The sequence below is a fragment of the Populus euphratica genome, unplaced genomic scaffold, assembly GCF_000495115.2.
Source record: "Populus euphratica unplaced genomic scaffold, PopEup_1.0 scaffold1506.1, whole genome shotgun sequence".
Classification (NCBI taxonomy): Eukaryota; Viridiplantae; Streptophyta; class Magnoliopsida; order Malpighiales; family Salicaceae; genus Populus; species Populus euphratica.
The window spans coordinates 16019-37180 of record NW_011501354.1 but is presented as its reverse complement, the minus strand read 5'-3'; the positions used below and the strand labels follow the sequence as shown (position 1 = coordinate 37180).

Here is a 21162-nt window from a genome sequence, read left to right as displayed (position 1 = left end):
AAATATTATTATCATATAAACAATAACATGTGAGAAGTGAATATGTGATTTCTCCTCCTTAATTGGTTGTGACCACTAGAAAAAGAAAAAAAGAAAGAAAGAAAGATATTCGAACTGCAGAAAGGTTTTTTTTATTTAATATTGTGTTAAATTACTTTTGACTTATTTGGTTGAAAAATCAAAAAATCACAGAAATTATATTATTCTTTTTCATAAATTTTACTAGCATTGTAAATGCACTCTATTTAACAATAGGACTCGTCAATTTTTATAGATATCTTTTTTTCATAAATTTTACTAGCATTGTAATAGGACTCGTCAATTTTTATAGATATCATTTAAATAAGAATAAAATATGGAATTTATGGGCAGTTTGAAATTGCATTACAAACAGCATTTCTAAAATTTATTTTTTTATTTTGATGTTTAGTGTAAAAAACTATTTTTTAAAAAATATATTATTTTAATATATTTTTAAATAAAAAATAATTATTATTATATTCTCATACACGAAAATCAATGACCAAGACAATAAAATTACGGAAAAGACATTATGTTAAATTAGGGACGGGAGCTTTGATAAATAAATATAAATTAAAAAAATCTCAGAAATTGGTCCAATTTATAATATATGGTGAAATAAACATTGATTTTTCTTGATAACAATTTTTGTTTTTTTAATTTTCCAAAGAAGAGGGAAACCAAAATGAAGGCCGAACAACCAATGCCTGACCCGTTTATAGTCCGAAAGAAAGAAATCTTTCCTTGGCCCAAAATTAGGCCCAATACCCCAAATCCTCCACCTTTCTCTCTCTTCTTTCTGGCTTTCACAACGCTTCGTCTACGCTCTCTCATGCCGTGACATGGAGAGAGCTCTTCCTCTACTGTCGAAAGAAAGAGAAGGGTTTTTTTGAGAAAAAAGAAATATTCGGGGGCTTCTCGAGATAGAAGGAGAAGGGTTTCTACTATGATTCGCAAGGCATTGAGAGAAATTTGTTTCGAATGAGGAAATCAGAAGATATGATCTCATACACATAGACAAGCCTTGGGATTAGCAACATCATTTAGAAGGTGAAAAAGCAGGAGGATGGATGGATTATAGCAATCTCTTTTCAGGTATAATCTCTAAACCCATGAGATTGATCTGGGTTCAAAGCTAGATTACATTAGTTACGGGCGTCATTTTGGATTAATGTCATCTGTTAATATGAGTGTTTGAAATCCTAGTATGCCTTGACTTGATTAGCCACTTGTGGTTGACACTTGCTCTGCTGCCTTGATTTCTTTTGATTTGCATTAGCTTCTGTATGTATGTTTGTGTTATTGTATAAATTGATTCATCACTTTACTCCTTTACATGATTTGACTTGTTCAGTTTTTAGAGTGTGTCAACTGAAATGTAGAAGTCAATCTTGCGTGAGTTGTTTGTAATTTAAGCGTTAAGTTATGGTTCAAGCCAATTCAAATGAGCTAAAAACGCTTTACTAGTGATACATGATGGACATTCTGATGACTCTAGAGTGGTATCAGTCTGCAGAGAATGAATTTGCTATCCTGTTGTTTTCTGTGTTTGATAATGGTAAAAAGTTAGTGTAGTCTATCATTTGAGTTAATTTCAGCTCTTAATTTATTTTCGTTATCCTTTTGAGATGGGCATGGTATACTGGGCATCAAATAGTAGCTTCATCTTGAGGTTTTTGCACATAAAGGGCATAAAATACATCACTCTTTGCCATGGAATCTTCTTCTTCTTTTTTTTTTTAATTAATGTAAGTGTCCAAGTTAACTTGTGTGTATCTCGACTAATCTCATAGACTCTAGATTTAATAACCATGTAAACCTTTAGTAACCCGAAAAAGATTTAAACTTGTGACTATTAGATAGCAAACCCAAAACCTGAATAGTCGCTACCTTATCTTTGCCATGGAATCTTGTTATGATTGGTTCAGCTTGTCATGTTGTTCTGAGATGCAAGTTCAACTTCTCTTTTGAATTCTAACAAGAGCTTTGTTTTGGATTTATTATATATAGTTTCTTTTAAATAATGGTTTATTCTTTTTCCTTCTTCTTCTTTTTTTTTTTTTTCAAGAATTAAAATTGCTTTTCCAAAACTGGTAGAGTCATCATAATTTGTTAAAGGAAAAGGGGGGAAGACATTTCTCTTGCAAAGTTTTCCGAAGTCCTTTTAACTCAAAATCTAAAATAAAAGGCCCTTTTAACTCAAGTTTTTTATTTTTATTTTTTTGGTAAAGTCCATGAGAACTAAGTTCACTAAATTTCTTTTAACATGTTTCACCTTCTCTTTTTTCCCAAACAATTCAACTTTTAAAATCAATTTTTGTTTTTTGTTTGCATAATGGAGAATTCCCTGAATAGAAAAATTAATAAATAAAATTAAACGTGTTCCATTTGAATGATTTTTAAACACATTTTTTCTTTAAAAAAATAATATCTTTTCCAAATAATATTGGCTCGATCCACCCGCATAAACCTTCAAGAGGATACTTATGTCTCTTGATTGGAGAAACAGGACATTCAAAAATCTTTCGAATATTTTTCTCTTTTTCTACTTCATTGATGTTCAGAAAATTATCCATTTAACTAATTAACCCCTGAATCATATAGGAACTAAGAATGACAACCTTTCTTGGAAATGATGTTGAAGAATGGCATTAGGTCTTCCTTTCACATAATCATAAAGTTTTTTGGGATTGCGCAGGAGTAATTTTGGGCTCGTTTAATGAGGTTTGAGATTTGGATTCCAGAGAAACTGTGTTTTTTTGAATAAGGAAATAACAGGGTCAGGTTTGTCTGGGGTTTCCAAAAATTGACAGGCATGGAAGCAGATAAAGCAGTTCATTGGGGACAACCCGCATGAATTTTTAAGATATGATAGAAAATGAGATTTATTTGTACTCTTATTATTTGATGAGATGTGTCTGAGAGATGACAATAATTATGGGTTTTGAAGAAAATAAAGTTCATGCTGAATTCATGAATATCTAACAACAAAACTTTAGAATCTTACTGAGAAATCCATGCATTGGAAGATGAAATTTGAAATGAACTTGCCTCCTTTATTGAGATGGATTGTTTGTCACTGATGTAGCAATTTTAGGACTTCAGTGAAAGCTGAACCCACAAAAGCAAACCTTTAGCTTGTCTTGCAAGGTTTTAACTTCTAAAGAACTAATGAGCCTGAAATTTAGAAAAGTACTAGCTGATTTAGGAAGTTAGGGTTTCTCCAATTGAGAAGGAGAGCTTTTAGAAAGGGAAGAAGAGGTAAACGAGTTTTGTTTGTGAAGGATCCTTCTCAAGCTATACGGTCACCTTGAAAATCTGAATATCTATAGAATATTTATTTATTTCACATGAACAAATCAAGCACTAGATAGTGTAGTCTCAAACAATCCATTATGTAGTAGCAAACCAGACTACCTCATACTCTATTTTCAGACTCTAACAAATGCTTGTATACAATCTCACATAAATTAATTCTGCTAATTGCTAAGGAAGAAGGATTTCCTTAAAAATTCTGGTTGGCTATAAATAACTTTACCTCATAATCTAATGGCGTGATAGGGGTTGGGAAATCATAACAACCACACAAGTCAATACACCAATAGTAAATTGGGCCGAGATCAACATGTATCATGATCTGTCTGAGGCCGGTTGCTTGATGGCTTGCCAATCTGTAGACAGCTAATTGGAGGCATGGTAGGAGTGTTCAACTCTCCAAAAGTCTGCCAGCAGAATGGATCGTAGAGGTGATACTGTTCTTTTTGTGGTTGTAGCTCTATGGTAGTTAGACTTACATCCATGCATGGTAGAGCATCACTGCAGGCAAAGTGTACGGGTTTTACGGTGTATGTCCCTCTTATTTTTTCATAGGTGATTCCTGATAGAGCCACTGCTGATGTTTGGTTTTTGCATTTGCTCTTGTCACAATAGAATTGATCAATAACAATTGGAAGTTGAACCTCGGAAACTTGAATGTTTGAGAACAATACCCCCTGCACAGAGCCTGATCCACCCTGCAGAAGTCACAGATGAAATTGGATGTGTGTCACGCAATGAGAAACTTGGTTGAATTGAAAACACTACATTTTGGTTTATGAAAACCTTGCAAGCTACATAAGAAATGGCACGTGCCTGGGGATGTCATGCATATGAAAAGACAGAATAGTATGTTTAGCAGTTCGAAGTACTCTTTCTGATTTCGATGTTTCAGTTAGAATGTTCATTCTATTCTCAAAAGAGAAAAAGCATGTGAGAATGTTCTCATTCTGAAATATTTAATAGACAGAGGTGTGTGCAAGAGCATTAAAATAGCGTGGACCTTTTGAAACTGGAAAGCTTCACTTCATCTCATATCTTTGTTAATTATGTAATATACCGTTTCTTGCTCGTTTTGTGTTTTGGTTTAAAATGTGTTTTTTTTTAGAACCCCCACAAATCAATTAGATTGCTGGTTGCGCTTAACAAATTTTGAATAATATGGTATTGCGGATATGAAGAATACCTGCCATGTCTTGATTCTGACACCTGTCATTGTGCCATGCATGACAACATCTCGCACGGTGATGTTTGAGACACAGGCTTTGGTATTATCCTTTCCCAGACCTCCGATGCTGATTCCATGTCCCGGTCCGCAATTAACATTGTGTATGTATACATTTGAGCATCCAGTTTGTATAGAAACACAGTCATCTCCTGCATAAATCATGACATTTAAACATTTCATTTTGGAATAATTATGACATATTAGGTCTGCTATCTAGTTCAAATTAATTGACTTTGAGTTTGAAACTGCATTGCCTACTTGGTTTCCAAGTCGTTTATCTATATTTGAGGTACTGTCACCTTATATTAATGCTGTCATTTCTGGATTTTAACAGTTTGTTTCGTACTTGCTTGACATATTGACCCGTTTAATTATTTTTTTTTATGTATATATTATGATATATGTTGTGAGGCCTTTTCTTAGAAAGCATTGTAGTAGATAAGGGATGGAAGCAGATGTTCTAATCACTGATAAGGACAAAAGAAAAATTGATGGCATTCAACAAAAGGTGTATTCTTGTGTCTCTGGGGCCAAATCTAATCCTATATTGGAACTTGATAATGATTTAGGGCATGGCACGTGTCAAATGACTAATAGCCAAAATACTCATAATGTGGGGGTGGTTGCTACATGTCAAATAAACAGTGGTTGTTGAATGTCTAAACGAGAAGTTCATGAAAAGGATAAGATTATACCAATTTGTAGTCAGAATCCTACACCAGATATCTAAATTATGTGGCGTTCTTTTGTCTGTAATTCCAACAGCAGCATCCGTGTGCTGTGTCTTTTTGTGGTGGTTATGCCTCTATTAATTATTCTATTTGACTCCTCAGATTTATGTGCGTTTTTCAAGTTCACCCTGCGGACCACATTGTTTAATTAAATATGATATTTATCTTCGACTAATGTAATTACCGCAAGCTAGATCAGTGCTGTGAATTAGCACATCTTTGGAGTTCTGTAGGTGGATTCCATCTGTATTTGGACTGTCTCCGGGAGATGAGGTTCTCATATCATGCACCACAACTCCTATGCAATTGTCAAACTTGAGATGGCATTGTGGACTGTTTTGAATTGTTATGCCTGTGACCGTCACATTGAAACTTCCATAAAATCTTAGTGCCTGAAAAAAGAAAGAATGCAAATCATGTTATGAAAGTGCATGCTCGTGAACAGCAATAGAAATCTTCATAGTTTTCATGTATTTCTTACGGTGGGCTTGATGCTCGGCATTTTCCCGCTAAGTTCATTTCTTATCTACAGCACAATTCGGAAAAGAAGCATGATCAGGTTGAGATCAATAGCAGAAAAATAATTGCAGTGGAAGTTAAAACAAATAGAAGGTAATTACTGGCATCGGTGGGTGTTGTTGTGCTGTGTTGTTCAGTGGAACAATGAATTCCGATTCATTGTCTATAGGATCTTCAAATGGGTAATCTTGCCACCATACTGAGCCACTTCCATCTATGGTGCCTCCTCCCTGAATTGTGATTCCTACAAGCTTGGTGAATTCAAGCCACTGAAAGAGACCTCTACCCCAAGCATTGGAGTTTTTTGGGGCAATAATTGTGCCATCCAGCTGAGGAAAAAATTCGTTATATCATCACTCGTCAATATGAAGTGCATGAATTGCATATTCTATATCTGATACTTACTTGAAATACGATGTTTGCTTGACAGTACGGACCAGAGAAAGAAATAGGCCCCACAAGGAATACATATTCCGCTGGAACGCTCATCGTTGATGCCGCCACTTTACAAGCTTCTGCCCATGCAGCTTGGAATGCCTGCATAGCACCGGCCACCATGTCAACTATCTGTATAGTAAGTAACTATAACAGTAACTGTACTCTGAGGATCTCGGTTAGTGTTTGTTTGTGCATAACTGTAAGCAATTATTATTATTCATTTTTCAGAGGAAAAAAAACACTAAGTATTGAATGTAGCTATGATGTGCTCTTGGAATTCATGTGAAAGATGGAGTCTTTATCTGTTGATTATTAATTGAGTCTACCTTAAATTGCATGTATCTTTTTAAATGCAAATCATGTTTCCAGAAGAATTGAGACATAATGTTCTCTATGCATGTGAAATGAGGGCCTATGAAGGTGACATTTTGTGTACCAAAAAGATATTCCAGTTGAAAAAAAAATAATAATAATGAAACCTGCATTTACCATCTTAATATGACATATAACAAGCAATTATGAAATGTTGAGCAACGTCAAGCATTTCGATATAAAAAGAGTGAAATGAATACCTTTGTATCATCGCTCTTTCCATCGCCTTTGGCCCCAAAATCAAGGACATTAAAGGTGGTGGAGCTTTTCTGTGGTGGGCTGGGTGCTGGCGCATCTTCTTTCGGAGCAGGAGGCAATGATGGAGCTTTTTGTGGAGGAGGTTTTGTTTTTGACACTCCATTATGGTGTTTCTGGTGGCGGTTGCCCTGGTTTTTTCCTTTCTTTTTGGCCAGAGAAGCCGAGTTTCCCCTGCTTTCCCTCCAATGCTTGCCTCTTCTAGCAATGCAGGTATGAAAACTTGAAGACCAAACTAGAAAAGCAATGAAGAGCATGAATGTGAGGCATCTAAAACTAAAGCCCCTCATGTTTACCATTATGTGGCCCGGAGATAGAGAGAGAAAGAGAGAGAGAGCGAGCTGTGTGTATTTCAGAACAGGGGAGCTCTTGAGACTGTCAGGTAACGATTGATGGTACTAGGGTTTATATAGGGGGAGCAGGCCTAAGCTCATGAAACCGTATAAAGATTATTCCGAATCTTTTGATAATTCATTTATTATGTATTAACTAATAGTGTTCATTCCTTTTTCTCTTTTTTTCTCTCTTTAATTAATTACTCTGTGAATTTTGGTTGGGACAAAATTCGGTTGGGCAACACGTGTCAAAGTTTTGTTGCATGTGACTCGTCCATTTGTATGTGCGCGAACACATTCTTCATTTGTTATCATTACAAGTTATAATTTAGCATATTTCATAAGACATAAAATTATTTGAAAAAATATGTTTATTTCTTGCCGACCTAACTTGGTGGGAAGTCCTGTATAATATCTAGATTTTAAGTTTTGATGAGGTTAAGTGTTATAATATTATTTTAATTAAAAAATAAAAATTAATGAATTATAACTAGATTTTTAATTGAATTTTGTTAAATTATCGAGCCACATCAGATTTTATTTATTTATTTTTTTAATTTGACGTAGTTCTAATTCCAGGTAAACTAGATTTTAGATTGATTTAACGAGTAGAGTTGGATTTTAAAACTATGATTTTTTTAAAAAAATTATTAACTCAACACAATCTTATACTCTAGTTTGAACCTCGTTGTCATGACTTGAATTTCTTGTTTTTTAATGATATTTGGAACCCATTTGGGTTTTTACCAAGTTAAGGAAATTTCCTGGAGTCATTTGTGCCAAAACTAAAAGATAAACAAGAAAATGGACGTCTTTTCTATCTGAAAAAACAAGAAAAAACACAATAGAAGCCGATGCGTAGAATGACATATTATTTATTTCATGTAAAAGCCAAAAGGACGCACGTGAGTGCTTCTCCAAGGTGTCAAGGGAACTGATTATAACAGTTCTTTATGGTCACATGCAACGATCACGGGCTTAGAGTTTTGTTCTGTCCCCAGCTTGAGTCTCTGGTCTCGACCACTCAACCATGGCCACAAACTTCAAGCTAGCCTCCAATTTAGCTCCTTCTTTCCCTTTAAACAAGGGTTCCAATTTCCCTTTAATCCAAGGAGAGAGAGCCGGAGACTTCAATTTTTTTCTCTTGACAGATGGAAATTGTCTCAAGATAGAACAGATGGCCTCTCTTGACTTCAGTTTTGGCCACATCTTTTTTTATTCTCTCCCTGGCCTGCCCCTTCTTGAGAAAGAAAGGGAAAGCAGGGGTTACAGGATCCATTAATTCCAATGCATCAAGTACTTGCAGAAACTGCAAGAAGGAAACATCCAGTACGCCCATGGTTTTGCTCTTTCTTGGAAGATTATGATGCGTACGATTTTGGCTCTGTTTATGGAATAATATTAGAGTGTCCAACCAACACTAATTTGGCACATCAGCAAACAAACTGCAAGATCAAAGAAATTTTTTCTTTGACGTCACATGTTTAATCTCACCAAGGAAGCAGAATCTAATGAAAGAAAAAAGAATTTAATTAATATGTCATCCATTGCAGTGTATTTGTAAACTAGATACAGCTTCAGTCGACAGCTCAACTGTTAAAGATGTTTTTCTATTTATTTTTATTAATATAAATATCTATATCAGCTTTGTATTTCAATTAATTCTACAAGTTTTAAAATTTAATAACCTTTAATTATTAAAATCTTAATCCTAGTAGATACAAGAGAGGGTTATCGTAAAGAAATTTAAAAAAAAATAAAAATGATGAGATGTCTCCTCCATGCATATCATTATTTTAAAAAAGTTGTTCGAGAAAACAATTTAATTTCGATGATTGATGTCCAAAATCTTGATATATACTCTAAATTTCAAACTAAAGAGAAAGGAATTCATAGCTAGGTTACATCATGGGTTCTCTTTTCTTTTCTTGCCTCCAACAAATAACTAATTCCAAAATGCCGATAAAAAAGAAAAAAGAAAGTACCCAATTATTAAAAAACTACCCTTCATTATAGAAATTGACCGAGCCATCAAATGATTTATCAAATCATATAAGTTTTTTTAAAAAAATCCATCTTGATTTATATTTTTAGTATGCTAGTTAATGGGTTAATCTATCTAGACGAGTTGATATATTTCAATTTATATAAAAAGATATAATATTGATAATATTTATATAAACTTTAAATATTTCTTGTGTAAAATCTTAAATATACGTGAACAAATTAAATGGATATTTTATCATATTATGTATTTTTTTACTAATAAACATAAAAATTGAAAATATATAATTACAAGAAATATAGTTTAATTGATTAGATTTTGAGATTGTTTCTCATATATAATCATTTCGAGTTCAATTTTGAAATTGTTTCTCATATATAATCATTTCGAGTATCACAAATTTTAAAATCATATGGTTATATAGTTATTAACTTTAGAATTTAAAATTTAATATTTATGGTTATTAAAAACAAAAAAGAAAAAGAAAAGGTTAGAAATACGCTATTAAGAGGGGGGGTTAGGGTACACGATGCAGAGTTATAATTATGTGTGTATAAGCTTTAATTGGCACATGTATACAAGTACAATACACACATGTAATGCGAGCTCTTAGTATACACTTTTTTCGGTGGTTTGCAAGCTGCGAGACAGCCACTTGATTAAACGAAATAGACTTGTGAAAAGAAAGAGGACGTTGCTGGCTGGCCGTCTTTTTGTGCATATAATATGGGCTCGTGAACAACTTGTTCTCCTCTCGTGAACTCCATTATAGAGTTTCTTCTCCATCCACTCCATTATTAATTCTTGGGACACTGCTCCAGCCACTACCGAGGCATGAAACTCCATGCCCTGTCATTCAGCTCTGTGGATGACCTGAACTTTTTTTTGGATCATTTCTTAGAATTCGTATTTCAAGGAATACGTACGCTAAGAAAATAATCTCATGAGAATGTCAACGTGGGTGGGTTTTTTAAAACTCAATCCTCTATTAGAGTGCTTCTTTCATGTATGAAAATATATATCTAAATGGAAATAGACACGTGAACATAAGTTTATTTTAATTAATTAGGTTTGTTTAGTAATTTTCTTTTCATTAATTATGTTAATCCTTGGTTTATTTTCTTATTTTTTTTAAATTTTATTTTTTTAACTTTATCTTCCAACTATTAGAATAATAAGATTTACACAAAAAAAAAAAGAATAAAGAGAGATGAAAAAAAGCAGAGAAAGATTCTATTAAACAAAAAGAAAAAAGAAATTCTGTTTTGATTTATTGTTTTATTAATTTAATGTTATTTTTTTATTTGACATCAATTTATATATTGCTACAGTAGGAAGCTTATTCACGTTATCTATTGTTCACTAAACAATACTAATTAATTTCCTTAACTGATAAACAAGACTAACAACTACTAATGACATTCAAACCATTTCATTCTCTAATCTTTTGATATGTGCAGGACTAGAATATTTGATAACTTTACATTCCCTTTCAATCGCGGGCTTGGAAGAGTCAAACATAAGATTGGAACTGGTAATTTATATCATTAAGCTTGACTATTACAGTAGTAGAAACCATAGAAGAAAGCAAACAAGTGATAGGAGATTGAACAATTTGAAGTTGAGAAGGAGTCATTATTTCTTGAGAGTGCAAGAAGTAGAAAAGAAGAGAATCAAAGATTAATAGGAAATTGAACAATCTAAAGTTGAGAAGTAATACCATTTTTTAAAGTGCAAAAAGTAGAAAAGAAGAGAATTAAAGATTTAGAAGGAAGAATCTTGTAGAAAGTTAAAGATTCGAAGAATTTTTAGTTTGATAATATATCAAATAGATAATAAACACAACAACGAATGCAGAAAAATTTCATGAACAAGATGAGAATGAAGTCAAAATAAAAAACAGGAGTATAAAATCATAGAGTACAGAAGCTAAGGTCTTAAGATCAAGAATCCCTAAGCTCTAATGCAATGTTAGGATAGTAAGATTTACACATAAAAAAAAGGAATAAAGAGAGATGAAAAAAAGCTAGAAAGGATTCTGTTAAACAGAGAGGAAGAAGAAAATCTATTTTGATTCATTGTTTTATTAATTGAATGTTATTTCCTTATTTGACATCAGTTTATATATTGTTACAGTAGAAAGCTTATTTACATTATCTATTGTTTACTAAACAATACTAACTAATTCCTTTAACTGACAAACAAGATTAACAGTTACTAATAACATTCTAACCATTCCATTCTCTAATCTTTTGACATGTGACAGGACTAAAGCATTTGATATCTTTACACCAAAAACTCAATATTTTTTTTTATTGAATTTTTTTTCAATTTGATCCTCTAATATTAAATTGTTCTGGGAATTGAGTTGTGCAATATGTTTTTAATTTGTTTTATGTGAAGTTATCTTGATCTCATGAATTAAGTTTTTTTTTTTTTATCAATTTCAGCCTTCTACACTAGATTTGTTGTATGAATTTCAGCCTTCTACACTAGATTTGTTGGAAATGGATCTTTGTAAAAAAAATTATTTGTTTTTTATGAAGTTATATCGATCTCATGATCTAGAACGTGAGTTTAACAAATTCGTTTAAGTTGACTTGGATTGTTTTAGTTTTTTAAATTTATTTTATTCAATTTTATTCTTTAACATTGAATTAGTTGGAAATTGAATTTTTTTTATTTGCTTTCTATATAGTTATCTCAATTTCATGATCAAGGATGTTGATTTGGTAGGTTAACTCAAGTAATTTTTTTTTTTTTATTTAATTTTTTGTTCAATTTCATAATTATCTTTTTTGATTTAATTTTTTGTTCAATTTCATAATTAAATATTTGGTTTGTAAACCCTAGTTTCATTAAATTTGTTTAGAATGATAGATTATTCAATTTAATTAATTAAATTAATTATGTGTGGAAAATATGACGGGTTAAATTTAAATTGGAGGAGATCTAATTTAATTAGAAATTGAGAAATTGAAGGAAATTGAAATATTATTGGACCAAAATAAAAGAAAGAAGTCAAGCTTTAGGACCTAATGGTGATTATTGATTTCATTGATTTAATGTTATGCTCCATTTGTGATTAGTTAGTGTTAAATGACTTTGATTTCATGTTGTTTTGATGTAATTTTTTTTATTGTTATAGACAATTATTGAAACTTAATATAGAAGGAAATATATTTAACGGGGTAAGTAGCATGTATACAAGTATGATGAAAAAGAATAATAATAATAAAAAAAAAAAAAGGATTTTTATCCAACTGAACTTTGGCTTTATATACAAAGTAAGAGATGATGGTTTCAAATAGAAGAGAAAATTTTAGTAAAATGCATTCAAGGTAGAATTAATGAGGGAATAATAATTTTGGATGATAAATTATTAAAAAGAAAACATTAATTTAATTGTGTTCGAATGGGTGAATTAGGTTTAAATAGTGGTTTAAAACTTGGATTAAAGAAAAATATCTTCTCCTTTTTGAAATGAAAGAATTCGGCAAGGATAAAAATAAATAAATAAATATAATTGAAAGATATGTGTTGAATTAGTGAGATGAAAAAATTACCATGTTCCAATAAATAAACTAAACCTAGATAAAGATTTGAGACTCGAAATTAATGAAGAATTACCCTTCCCTTTTTCGGTTGAAATTTGGTAATGTTTAAATAAATCATTTAATACTATTTATTATAATATTATTTTGTATTTGATTTTCAATTTAACTCTTTATCAATTTATTTTTTATTTTATTTTTAATTTTATTATTTAATATTCGACTATTTAAAAAAAATTTCTTTATAATTTTTCTAGATTTTTTTTTTGCTGGGTTATATATTTTTTTTATGGATTTAGTTTTTTTTCTGTTTTTTTAATTGATTTTTTTATATTTTATCCTTTAACATGAAATTAATTAAAAATTGAGCTTGTTAATTTTTTTATTTGATCTCTATGGAATTATCTTGATTTCATTACTTGAGTCATGGATTTAATAAGTTAACCTAAGTTGACTCTGATTATTTTTTTAATCCTTTTCTAATTGATTTTTTAATTAATTTTATAATTTTTTTTATTTACTTTCTATGAAGTTGTCTTGATATCATGATCTAGATTACAAGTTTGACAAGTTGACTCTATTTATTTATTTGGGTTATTTTTTTAGTTCAATATTTTTTTAATTTCATTCTCCAACAACTTAAGTTTTTTTATATATATATTTTTTCAAGTAACAAAACACTAAAGAATGTGGCTAAATCACTATAGCAACACCCACAAAATGTTATTAATTAGAATAATGCTTTTTTTTTCTTTTTCAATTCACCCTTCACCAAACCAATTTTTTTCTTTTTCTTCTTCTTCTTTTAGTTCTGTTTTTATTTTATCATTCAATATTATATTATTTTAGGAATCATATTTCATATATTTTTTTTTAAATTATGCTGGGTTATATGGTGTCTTATGGATATAGGTTTTTCTTTTTTTAATTTCAGTCTTCAATATTAAATATATTAGAAGTGAGGTTTTGTATTTTTTTTTTTATTTCTTCTATGAATTTTTCTCAATCTCATAATCCAAATTACGAGTTTAACAGGTTAACCTAGGTTGACTCATGTTATTTTTTTAGCCTCCTTTTTTAAATTAATTATTTTTTTAATTTTATCTTCAACACTGGGTTCATTGAAAATTGGACCTCATAATTTTTTAGTATTCTCTTTCTATAGGGTTATCTTAATATCATGATTTTGCTCGTGAGTTTGACAAGTTGAGTTTATTCAATTTTTTTATCCATTTTTAATTGAATATCTTTTTAATTAGGCTTGATAATTTTTTTTATTTATTTTTTATGTGGTTATCTCGATCTAATGACTCAAGTCATGGTTTTTACAGATTAACCAAAATTGACTTGATTTTTTTATCCTTTTTTTTAACTAGAATTGTGTTAGAGACAAAGTGAAGAGAAGGGTTGTCCTCAAAAAGTTTGATCTTTTATTCTTTATTAATTGATGGTAAGAAACCTAGTAGTGATAATTGATTTCATTGATTTAATGTTATGCTTTGTTTGTGATTAGTTAAAGTTAAATGAATTGTTGAGTAGATTATTGGGTGTTTTTGATGTAATTGTGTTTGGCATAGACAATTATTGGCTTCATCATTAATTGAAAGAATTAATGAAGAAAACCCACCTTCCACTTAGATGAAAAAATTTGCAATTTAGAGAAAATTGGCCAAATAGAAATTGTTGGATGAATGTTGATTTAATTATGTTTATTTGAGTTAGTTGAATAATTGAATGCATGGTTGATAAAGGAATCAAAGGAAAAGATGTATTTGATTAAATTGGAACTTAATATGAAAAGAAATATATTTAATGGGGTAGGTGGTATGTGTATAAGTGTGATGAAAACGAATAATCAAGAACTTTGGCGAATTGAACTAAGTAAGAGATGATGGTTTCAAATAGAAATGCGTATAAGTGTGATGAAAAAGAATAATCAAGAACTTTGGTGAATTGAACTAAGTAAGAGATGATGGTTTGGTTTCAAATAGAAAAGAAAAACTTAGTAAAATGCATTAAAGGTAGAATTAATGAGAACTTTGGCGAATTGGATTAAGTAAGAGATGATGGTTTCAAATAGAAAAGAAAAACTTAGTAAAATGCATTAAAGGTAGAATTAATGAGGGAATAATAATTTCAAATGAGAAATTATTAAAGAGAAAAAAAATTAAATTGTGTTTGAATGGAAGAATTAGGTTTAAATAGTGGTTTAAAACTTGGATTAAAGAAAAATATATTCCCCTCTTTGAAATGAAAGAATTCGGCTAGAAAAAAAAATGGAGGATATGTATTAAATTGGTGAGATGAGAAAAATATCATGCTTCAATAAATAAAATAAATCTAAATAAAGATTCGAGACTTAAAATTAATGAAGAATCACCCCTTCTCTTTTTGGGTTGAAATTTAGCAATTCTTAAATAAAGAAACAAGGGAAAGAAATTGTTCATTTCTTTAAAAATGATAGATACAAAAAATTAATGTTAATGTTAATTGAATATGTTAATGATAGTTAATTAAATATGTTGCAATTTTAATGTTAATTGAATAGAAACAAAATTATTTTTGAGACAAGGAAAACATTATTTGGTTATAATAAATAAAAAGAAGAATTAGTGTATGAAATATTACATGGTTGTATTAAAATAATTGAAAAGATATGGTGATTTGACTAATAGAATTGTGTAGATATAATTATTCTAGATTGAATACAAATATTGAAAAATAATTCTTTAAATTTCATTTCATGTGTGATGAATGGAAAAATTGAATATATTATGAAATGTGTAAGAAAAACAATAAGTTGATATTGTATTGAACTCCTATGGATTTTTATAGAAATAGAAAAGGTAAGAGGCTCTGAGAAATAGCAGATAGCCACTAGCCATGCACATTTGGTAGGCTTGTGTTTGGCATCTAGTCTCTTTTTATAAGAAATTTATTTAATTTATCTATATAATTAAAAATATCTTACTAGAAATCTCAAAAGTTAATGCTTATTAACAAGAAAAAAATACTAATGCCTGAAAAAAAAAATAGTTAGAGTAGTATTCCTAATTAGGGACTAGTGTCTAGTAAAAGAATGATTTGACTAGTATCTTTGGTGAGAGACTATGTCCGATATAGAGGTGGTTAGACTAGTGATCTTGGAGAGGAACTAATACCCGATAATAAAACAGATATAAATATGTTTGAGTCCTCATAAAGTATTTGGAAAAGATATCTTTATGTGAAATTGAATTGAATTAATGTGTTGCATTATAGGATATTATTTTGATAAAATATTGATTTTTATTTTAGGACTATTGCAACAATATCGTAGTTCTTGCCTTCTTTTGTAGACATGTTTTAGATATTTATAGTATGATTTTTGAAAAAAATATATATTTAAAAATAAATAATATAAAACACTTAAAAGATACTGTTTTTAAGGATTGTAATACTTTATATCAATATACAGAATATAACAAACCTTAACTTATTAAGTTGTTTATATGATGAATGTTTTTATTGCATATTATGAAAATTATATACATGTGTTCGATAATGTTTAATGTTAATTAATTTTATTTGAGCATCTTATTAAACTCTTAAGTGAAAAAAAAAATCCTAGAGTTTTATGTTAAATTGAGAATTTATTTGAGAAAGAAAAGTAAAGATGTTATAAGTTTGATTAGAAATTAAATTTCATAATTTATTTTAATTTTTTTATTGAGTTATCAAAATCTCATAACCGATGTTAAATATTTGACAAGTTAAAATAAGTCGATCCACTATATCATCATTTTAATATTTAAAAATAGATATTATTCAATATATCATAATATATCATAGTATCAATATTTATAAAAATATTATTATCTAATATATATTATATTTTGAGTTTATGATTAATTTTTTTTAGTATTATAAAATATATTAATAATAATTAAATAAATTTTTTTACATTAAAAAAATTGATGTGATCCATAACATAACATAGCATAAGCCAATAATTTAGTGGCATCTATCCATTGTACACGGAAACTCAGCTCCACTGTATAGTTTGACAAATATTGGAAAGTATAAATTCCTTTTATCTTGGTGAAAATGTATTGGAATATGAGGGGTAAAAAACCGGTTATAATGTGATGGTAAAGTTAATATTTGATGCCAACCTCTGCAAATCTGTCCACCACGTTTTTTTTTTTTAATTCTATTTGATTAAGCTTTTTAAATGTGATGGTAAAGTTCTAATATTTAACATGTGGCGGCTAGTTTTTAGTTATGAAATAAAATACAATAGTAATCTTGTAAATAATCATGTTTTCATTGATTTTTTTTTTTTTGCATGCATTACAATGAGGATGTAAATTGATATGACCTTATAAGTTCTAGGATATAAATTATAATCTTTTAAAAAAAAAGTTTAAGTGAAAAAAATAACTAAAATATAGGATGCTCAATCAATCTATCTATTTTTTTGAATTCTTAAGCTTAGGCCTTCAACCTCAATTTTAATTTTCTTAATTGTTCAAACTTTTTTAACTTTTTATTTTTTTAATTATACCTTTTAATTTTTTTTATGATTTTATCTTTCAATTTTTTATTAATTTTGAATTGGTTGTCATAATTTATTTTAGTTTTCTTTTTATGAGATTATCGCAATCTCCAACAAACATTTTGATATTTGATTAATGTTTAATTTTTGTAAATACTATTTTTGTTACTATATCATTAAATAAAAAATAGTTTTAAGAGATAAATTTTTGAAACCGATGGAGTCCATGATATGGGGTCACATGTTTTACAAGTTAAGTTACAAAACTTAGATCAATCCAATATGTTATCGTATAAATATTAAAAAAAATATCATTTTAAAATTGTTTTAAAGTCAAACATGCTTTCATCAACTGTTTGAATTGCTTTTCGACGCGCCAAATCAATTAAATCATGTAGAGTCAACTCTCATGCAAGTTAATTTTAAATCCAAGTTAGGCAAGTAGTTAGATCATAAGGTTTCAAGATTGACTCGTTGGTCTAATTTTATAACAATACAAATAGTTCTTTTTTTTTATTGAATTTTTATCTTCAATTTTATCATTTAAAATTTAGTTGATTTTGAATTAGCCTTTATAATTTATTTTGGTTTGCTTTATGTTATTGAATTTTTATTTTCAATTTTATCATTCAAAATTTAGTTGATTTTGAATTAGTCTTTATAATTTATTTTGGTTTGCTTTATGTGAGATTATCGTAATCTCAAAAAAATATCTTGATATTTAGGTGGTGCTTAATTTTATAAACATTTATTTTTGTTATCATAACATTAAATAAAAAAAAACTTAAAAAAGCAAGTTGTTAAATTTAGTGAAGTATACGATTGAAATAGTGGTTTTAGTGAGTTAAGTTGCGAAACTCAAGTTAATATAATATTTCATTGTCTAAATACTAAAAAAAATATTATTTTAAATTTAATTTTAAATTAAACCATGCTTTTTTGTTAGCTATCTAAGTTATTTTGGAAGCTATTAAATCAATCGAATCAAGTTATGATAATTTTCATGAAGTTAATTTTAAACGAAAGATAAATAAAGAATTGACTCTAGAGAATTTAATATTAACATGTCATGTTAAGTTTAATAACGATAAGAAATATTGGGGTTAAACAATCTTTTTTAGGTTTAAAAAGATTTTAATTTAACTTGTAGCTTAGCACAAGAACTATTTAATGACTATAATAACTAGGTATTAGTTGGGTAATCATTTATTGTCGTTTAACAATGCAATTACAATTAATATATTGCAAATTGGAATCACTTCTCCAAGCACCCCCGTAGAGTTCTCGATGTACATATATTCTCGATTTCGTAAAAACACCAAGAAGAAATAGAAGAAATGGTAAATACGAACGACACATCCAGGATGAAATAAATTAACACACCAGCCACTGTGCAGTAGTGACACGTGTCACAAGGAATTGTGAGGAATTAAGATTTTCAAGGTGGACAAAAAGTGTATGCTGCAATCTGGAATGGGACCACCATAATTAATAGCCTCGTCACTGCCACCCTTCCATCCCCCAGATTATGCTTTTTGGGTTTTTCCTGTTTATCAGCCGTAAGTCATGTCAGCACATCAGCTCGGCTGGTTGAAAAGGATTTTCCTTCTTTTTTTTTTTTCTAATAATAATAAACGGTTAGTGTATATTTAGTTAAAGAGTAAAAATAAAAATAAATATTTTTTAAAAAATAGTTATAAAATAATTTCTTATCTTTAAAAGATAAAAAGGAGAAAAAACTTAGCTAATTGTTTAAATTTTTAAATTAAATTGATTTTTAACATAGTATTAAAATATTGATAATCATACTATTATGAATTTGAAACTCATTATTCTAATTTATTTAATAAAAATTAAATATAATTTAATGTATATCTATACAAGTTTCAAGTTTAAAAAATTTTTACTTAAAAAAATATATTAAAAAATAATATAAATTATATATTAATATTTCAATTAATAGTTTAAAATTGATTTAGTTGTAACTAAAAAATTCACATAATAACTTAATAATAATGGAAATGGAGATCACGGAATTAGCTTAGCTATCATGGTTTTAGTGTCTTAAAATATAATATAAATAATATACTTAGTCAAAGACTAAAAATATGAATAAATAGTTTTTTTTTTAAATAGTAATAAAATAAGTTTTTATCTCTTAAAAATAATAAAAAAAAAACTTAATTAAAAATATAAGTTTTTAGATTGAATTAGTTCACGTCGGAACCTTAATAATTATGTGATTACGAGTTTAAATTTTATTATTTTTATTTATTTAATAAAATCTAATTATAAATTAATATATATTTATATAAATTTCATATCCAAATAAATTTAAAAAATAATATAAATTATATATTTTACGTGAAATGATTCCATCTTTTCTATCAGACAAAATTATATATTTTACATGAAATGATTCCATCTTTTCTATCAGACAATTGGTTCTTTTACTGTTTAGAATTATTTAATATATTTTTCTCAAGGAGAAAAAATGGGGTGAGGTCACGGGTCATTCTAGAACACCAAGAAGTGACACAAAAATGATTTTAGCTGCGGCTTTGCTGTAGATGGTGCATGTGAATTTGCTTGCGCGCGCACACCATCATAACTCTCTCTAAGATTCTTAAGATTATAAAGACAAAAAACTGCCTTGTCCTAGCCCCCTTTGTTTTCATTACAAAGAGCCTGAATTCATGCAAATCTAACCCAAGGCATGTCACGGATTACCTTGAGCTCCTAAACTTTTGCCTTTTATTTATTATTATTATTATTATTTTCTGGATAATATTCAGAGACTTCTCTTTTGTGCCGTTCCTCGAGTGAAATGGCCAGTAACATAAGCTATTTAGTGCGACCCACAATGTGTCCAATCGAAGGGACGCATGTCACACCATAATTGTACCTGCTTATGAAGCTGTGCATGCAATACCCTGTGCACGCACATGCAAATTGTAAGATTACCCTTGCAAGTTGGATGGTGCTGCTGTCAAATATTACGAATTATTGTGTATATTTGCATAAAATATTTTAACATTATATTTAATAAACTATAAATTGCGTGTTGTTCAGTGTAACATTAGACATATATTATATTTAATAAACTATAAAGGGCGTGGCTATTTAGGAGACGTGTTTGGCGTCACCTAGTGGCTAAAACAGATTTTAATGTTATCTATTTGGATGCATGTATCTTTTTTCATATTATATAGTGCATGACAAAATATGATTGTCAGATTATTATTGATAGTTTTTTTTTCATTTTTAATTTTTTTTTCTCCTGTAAGATAAAATATATTATTATCCTTTTTGTTTTTGAATTTTCAGTTTTAGTCCTTACTTTTTTTATTTTATTCTTATTTCTTTTATAAATTTTTTTTTTCAGCTTAGTTTTTCGATTACAATTTCTCATATTTTTTTTATTTTAATTCTTATTCTTTTGATTTTTAATTTTTAATTTTTTTCTTAGTTTTTTTACTAAAATTTTCTTTTTCAATTTCATCATTCAATCAAAAAATTTATTTTTTTAATTTTTTTAAATCTAATCATTATTTTTTTTATAAAACTATTTTTCAATTCAATATAACCCTCTAATTGAAAAAACAATTTTACCCTTTAATTATTATTTTTTATTTTCACTCTTTTTTTTAGATCATTTTGTGTTATTGATTTTTTTTCTTGGTTTTATCTTTTGACATTTAATTTGTTGAGGATTTGGCTTTGTATGATCCTATTGTTCATCATTATTTTTTAAAATATTAATTTTGTGATTATCTTTAATTTTTTTTTTATAAGTTTATCATGATCTCATGACTCGGATAACGAGTTTTGTATGTTGTTATTGAATTTTTT

At 28.7% G+C, this 21162-nt stretch overlaps 1 protein-coding gene and 1 long non-coding RNA gene across 2 annotated transcripts; one reads left to right on the top strand and one right to left on the bottom strand.

Moving 5' to 3' along the window:
- Positions 1-787: 787 nt before the first annotated feature.
- LOC105117748 (uncharacterized) lies at positions 788-6743 on the top strand. Its single transcript, XR_840798.1, has 2 exons — positions 788-1116; positions 6245-6743. It is a non-coding gene; the product is annotated as an uncharacterized LOC105117748 (long non-coding RNA).
- On the bottom strand, positions 3332-7303 carry LOC105117749 (polygalacturonase At1g48100-like). Its single transcript, XM_011015504.1, has 7 exons — positions 6825-7303; positions 6220-6351; positions 5916-6143; positions 5777-5821; positions 5480-5687; positions 4523-4713; positions 3332-4034 (listed from the first exon to the last, which is right to left on the bottom strand). Exons 1-7 carry the CDS (start codon positions 7176-7178, stop codon positions 3642-3644), a joined length of 1551 nt encoding a protein of 516 aa, XP_011013806.1. The 5' UTR covers positions 7179-7303; the 3' UTR covers positions 3332-3641.
- Positions 7304-21162: the final 13859 nt, after the last annotated feature.

Excerpts from the sequence above, each read along its gene's own strand:
- LOC105117749 (XM_011015504.1), bottom strand. The coding sequence starts at position 7,178 with ATGGTAAACATGAGGGGCTTTAGTTTTAGATGCCTCACATTCATGCTC. Across the intron at positions 4,714-5,479 it reads CAGCACTGATCTAGCTTGCG|GAGATGACTGTGTTTCTATA; the intron begins GTAATTACATTA and ends TGATTTATGCAG. Across the intron at positions 4,035-4,522 it reads TCAGAATCAAGACATGGCAG|GGTGGATCAGGCTCTGTGCA; the intron begins GTATTCTTCATA and ends TGACTTCTGCAG.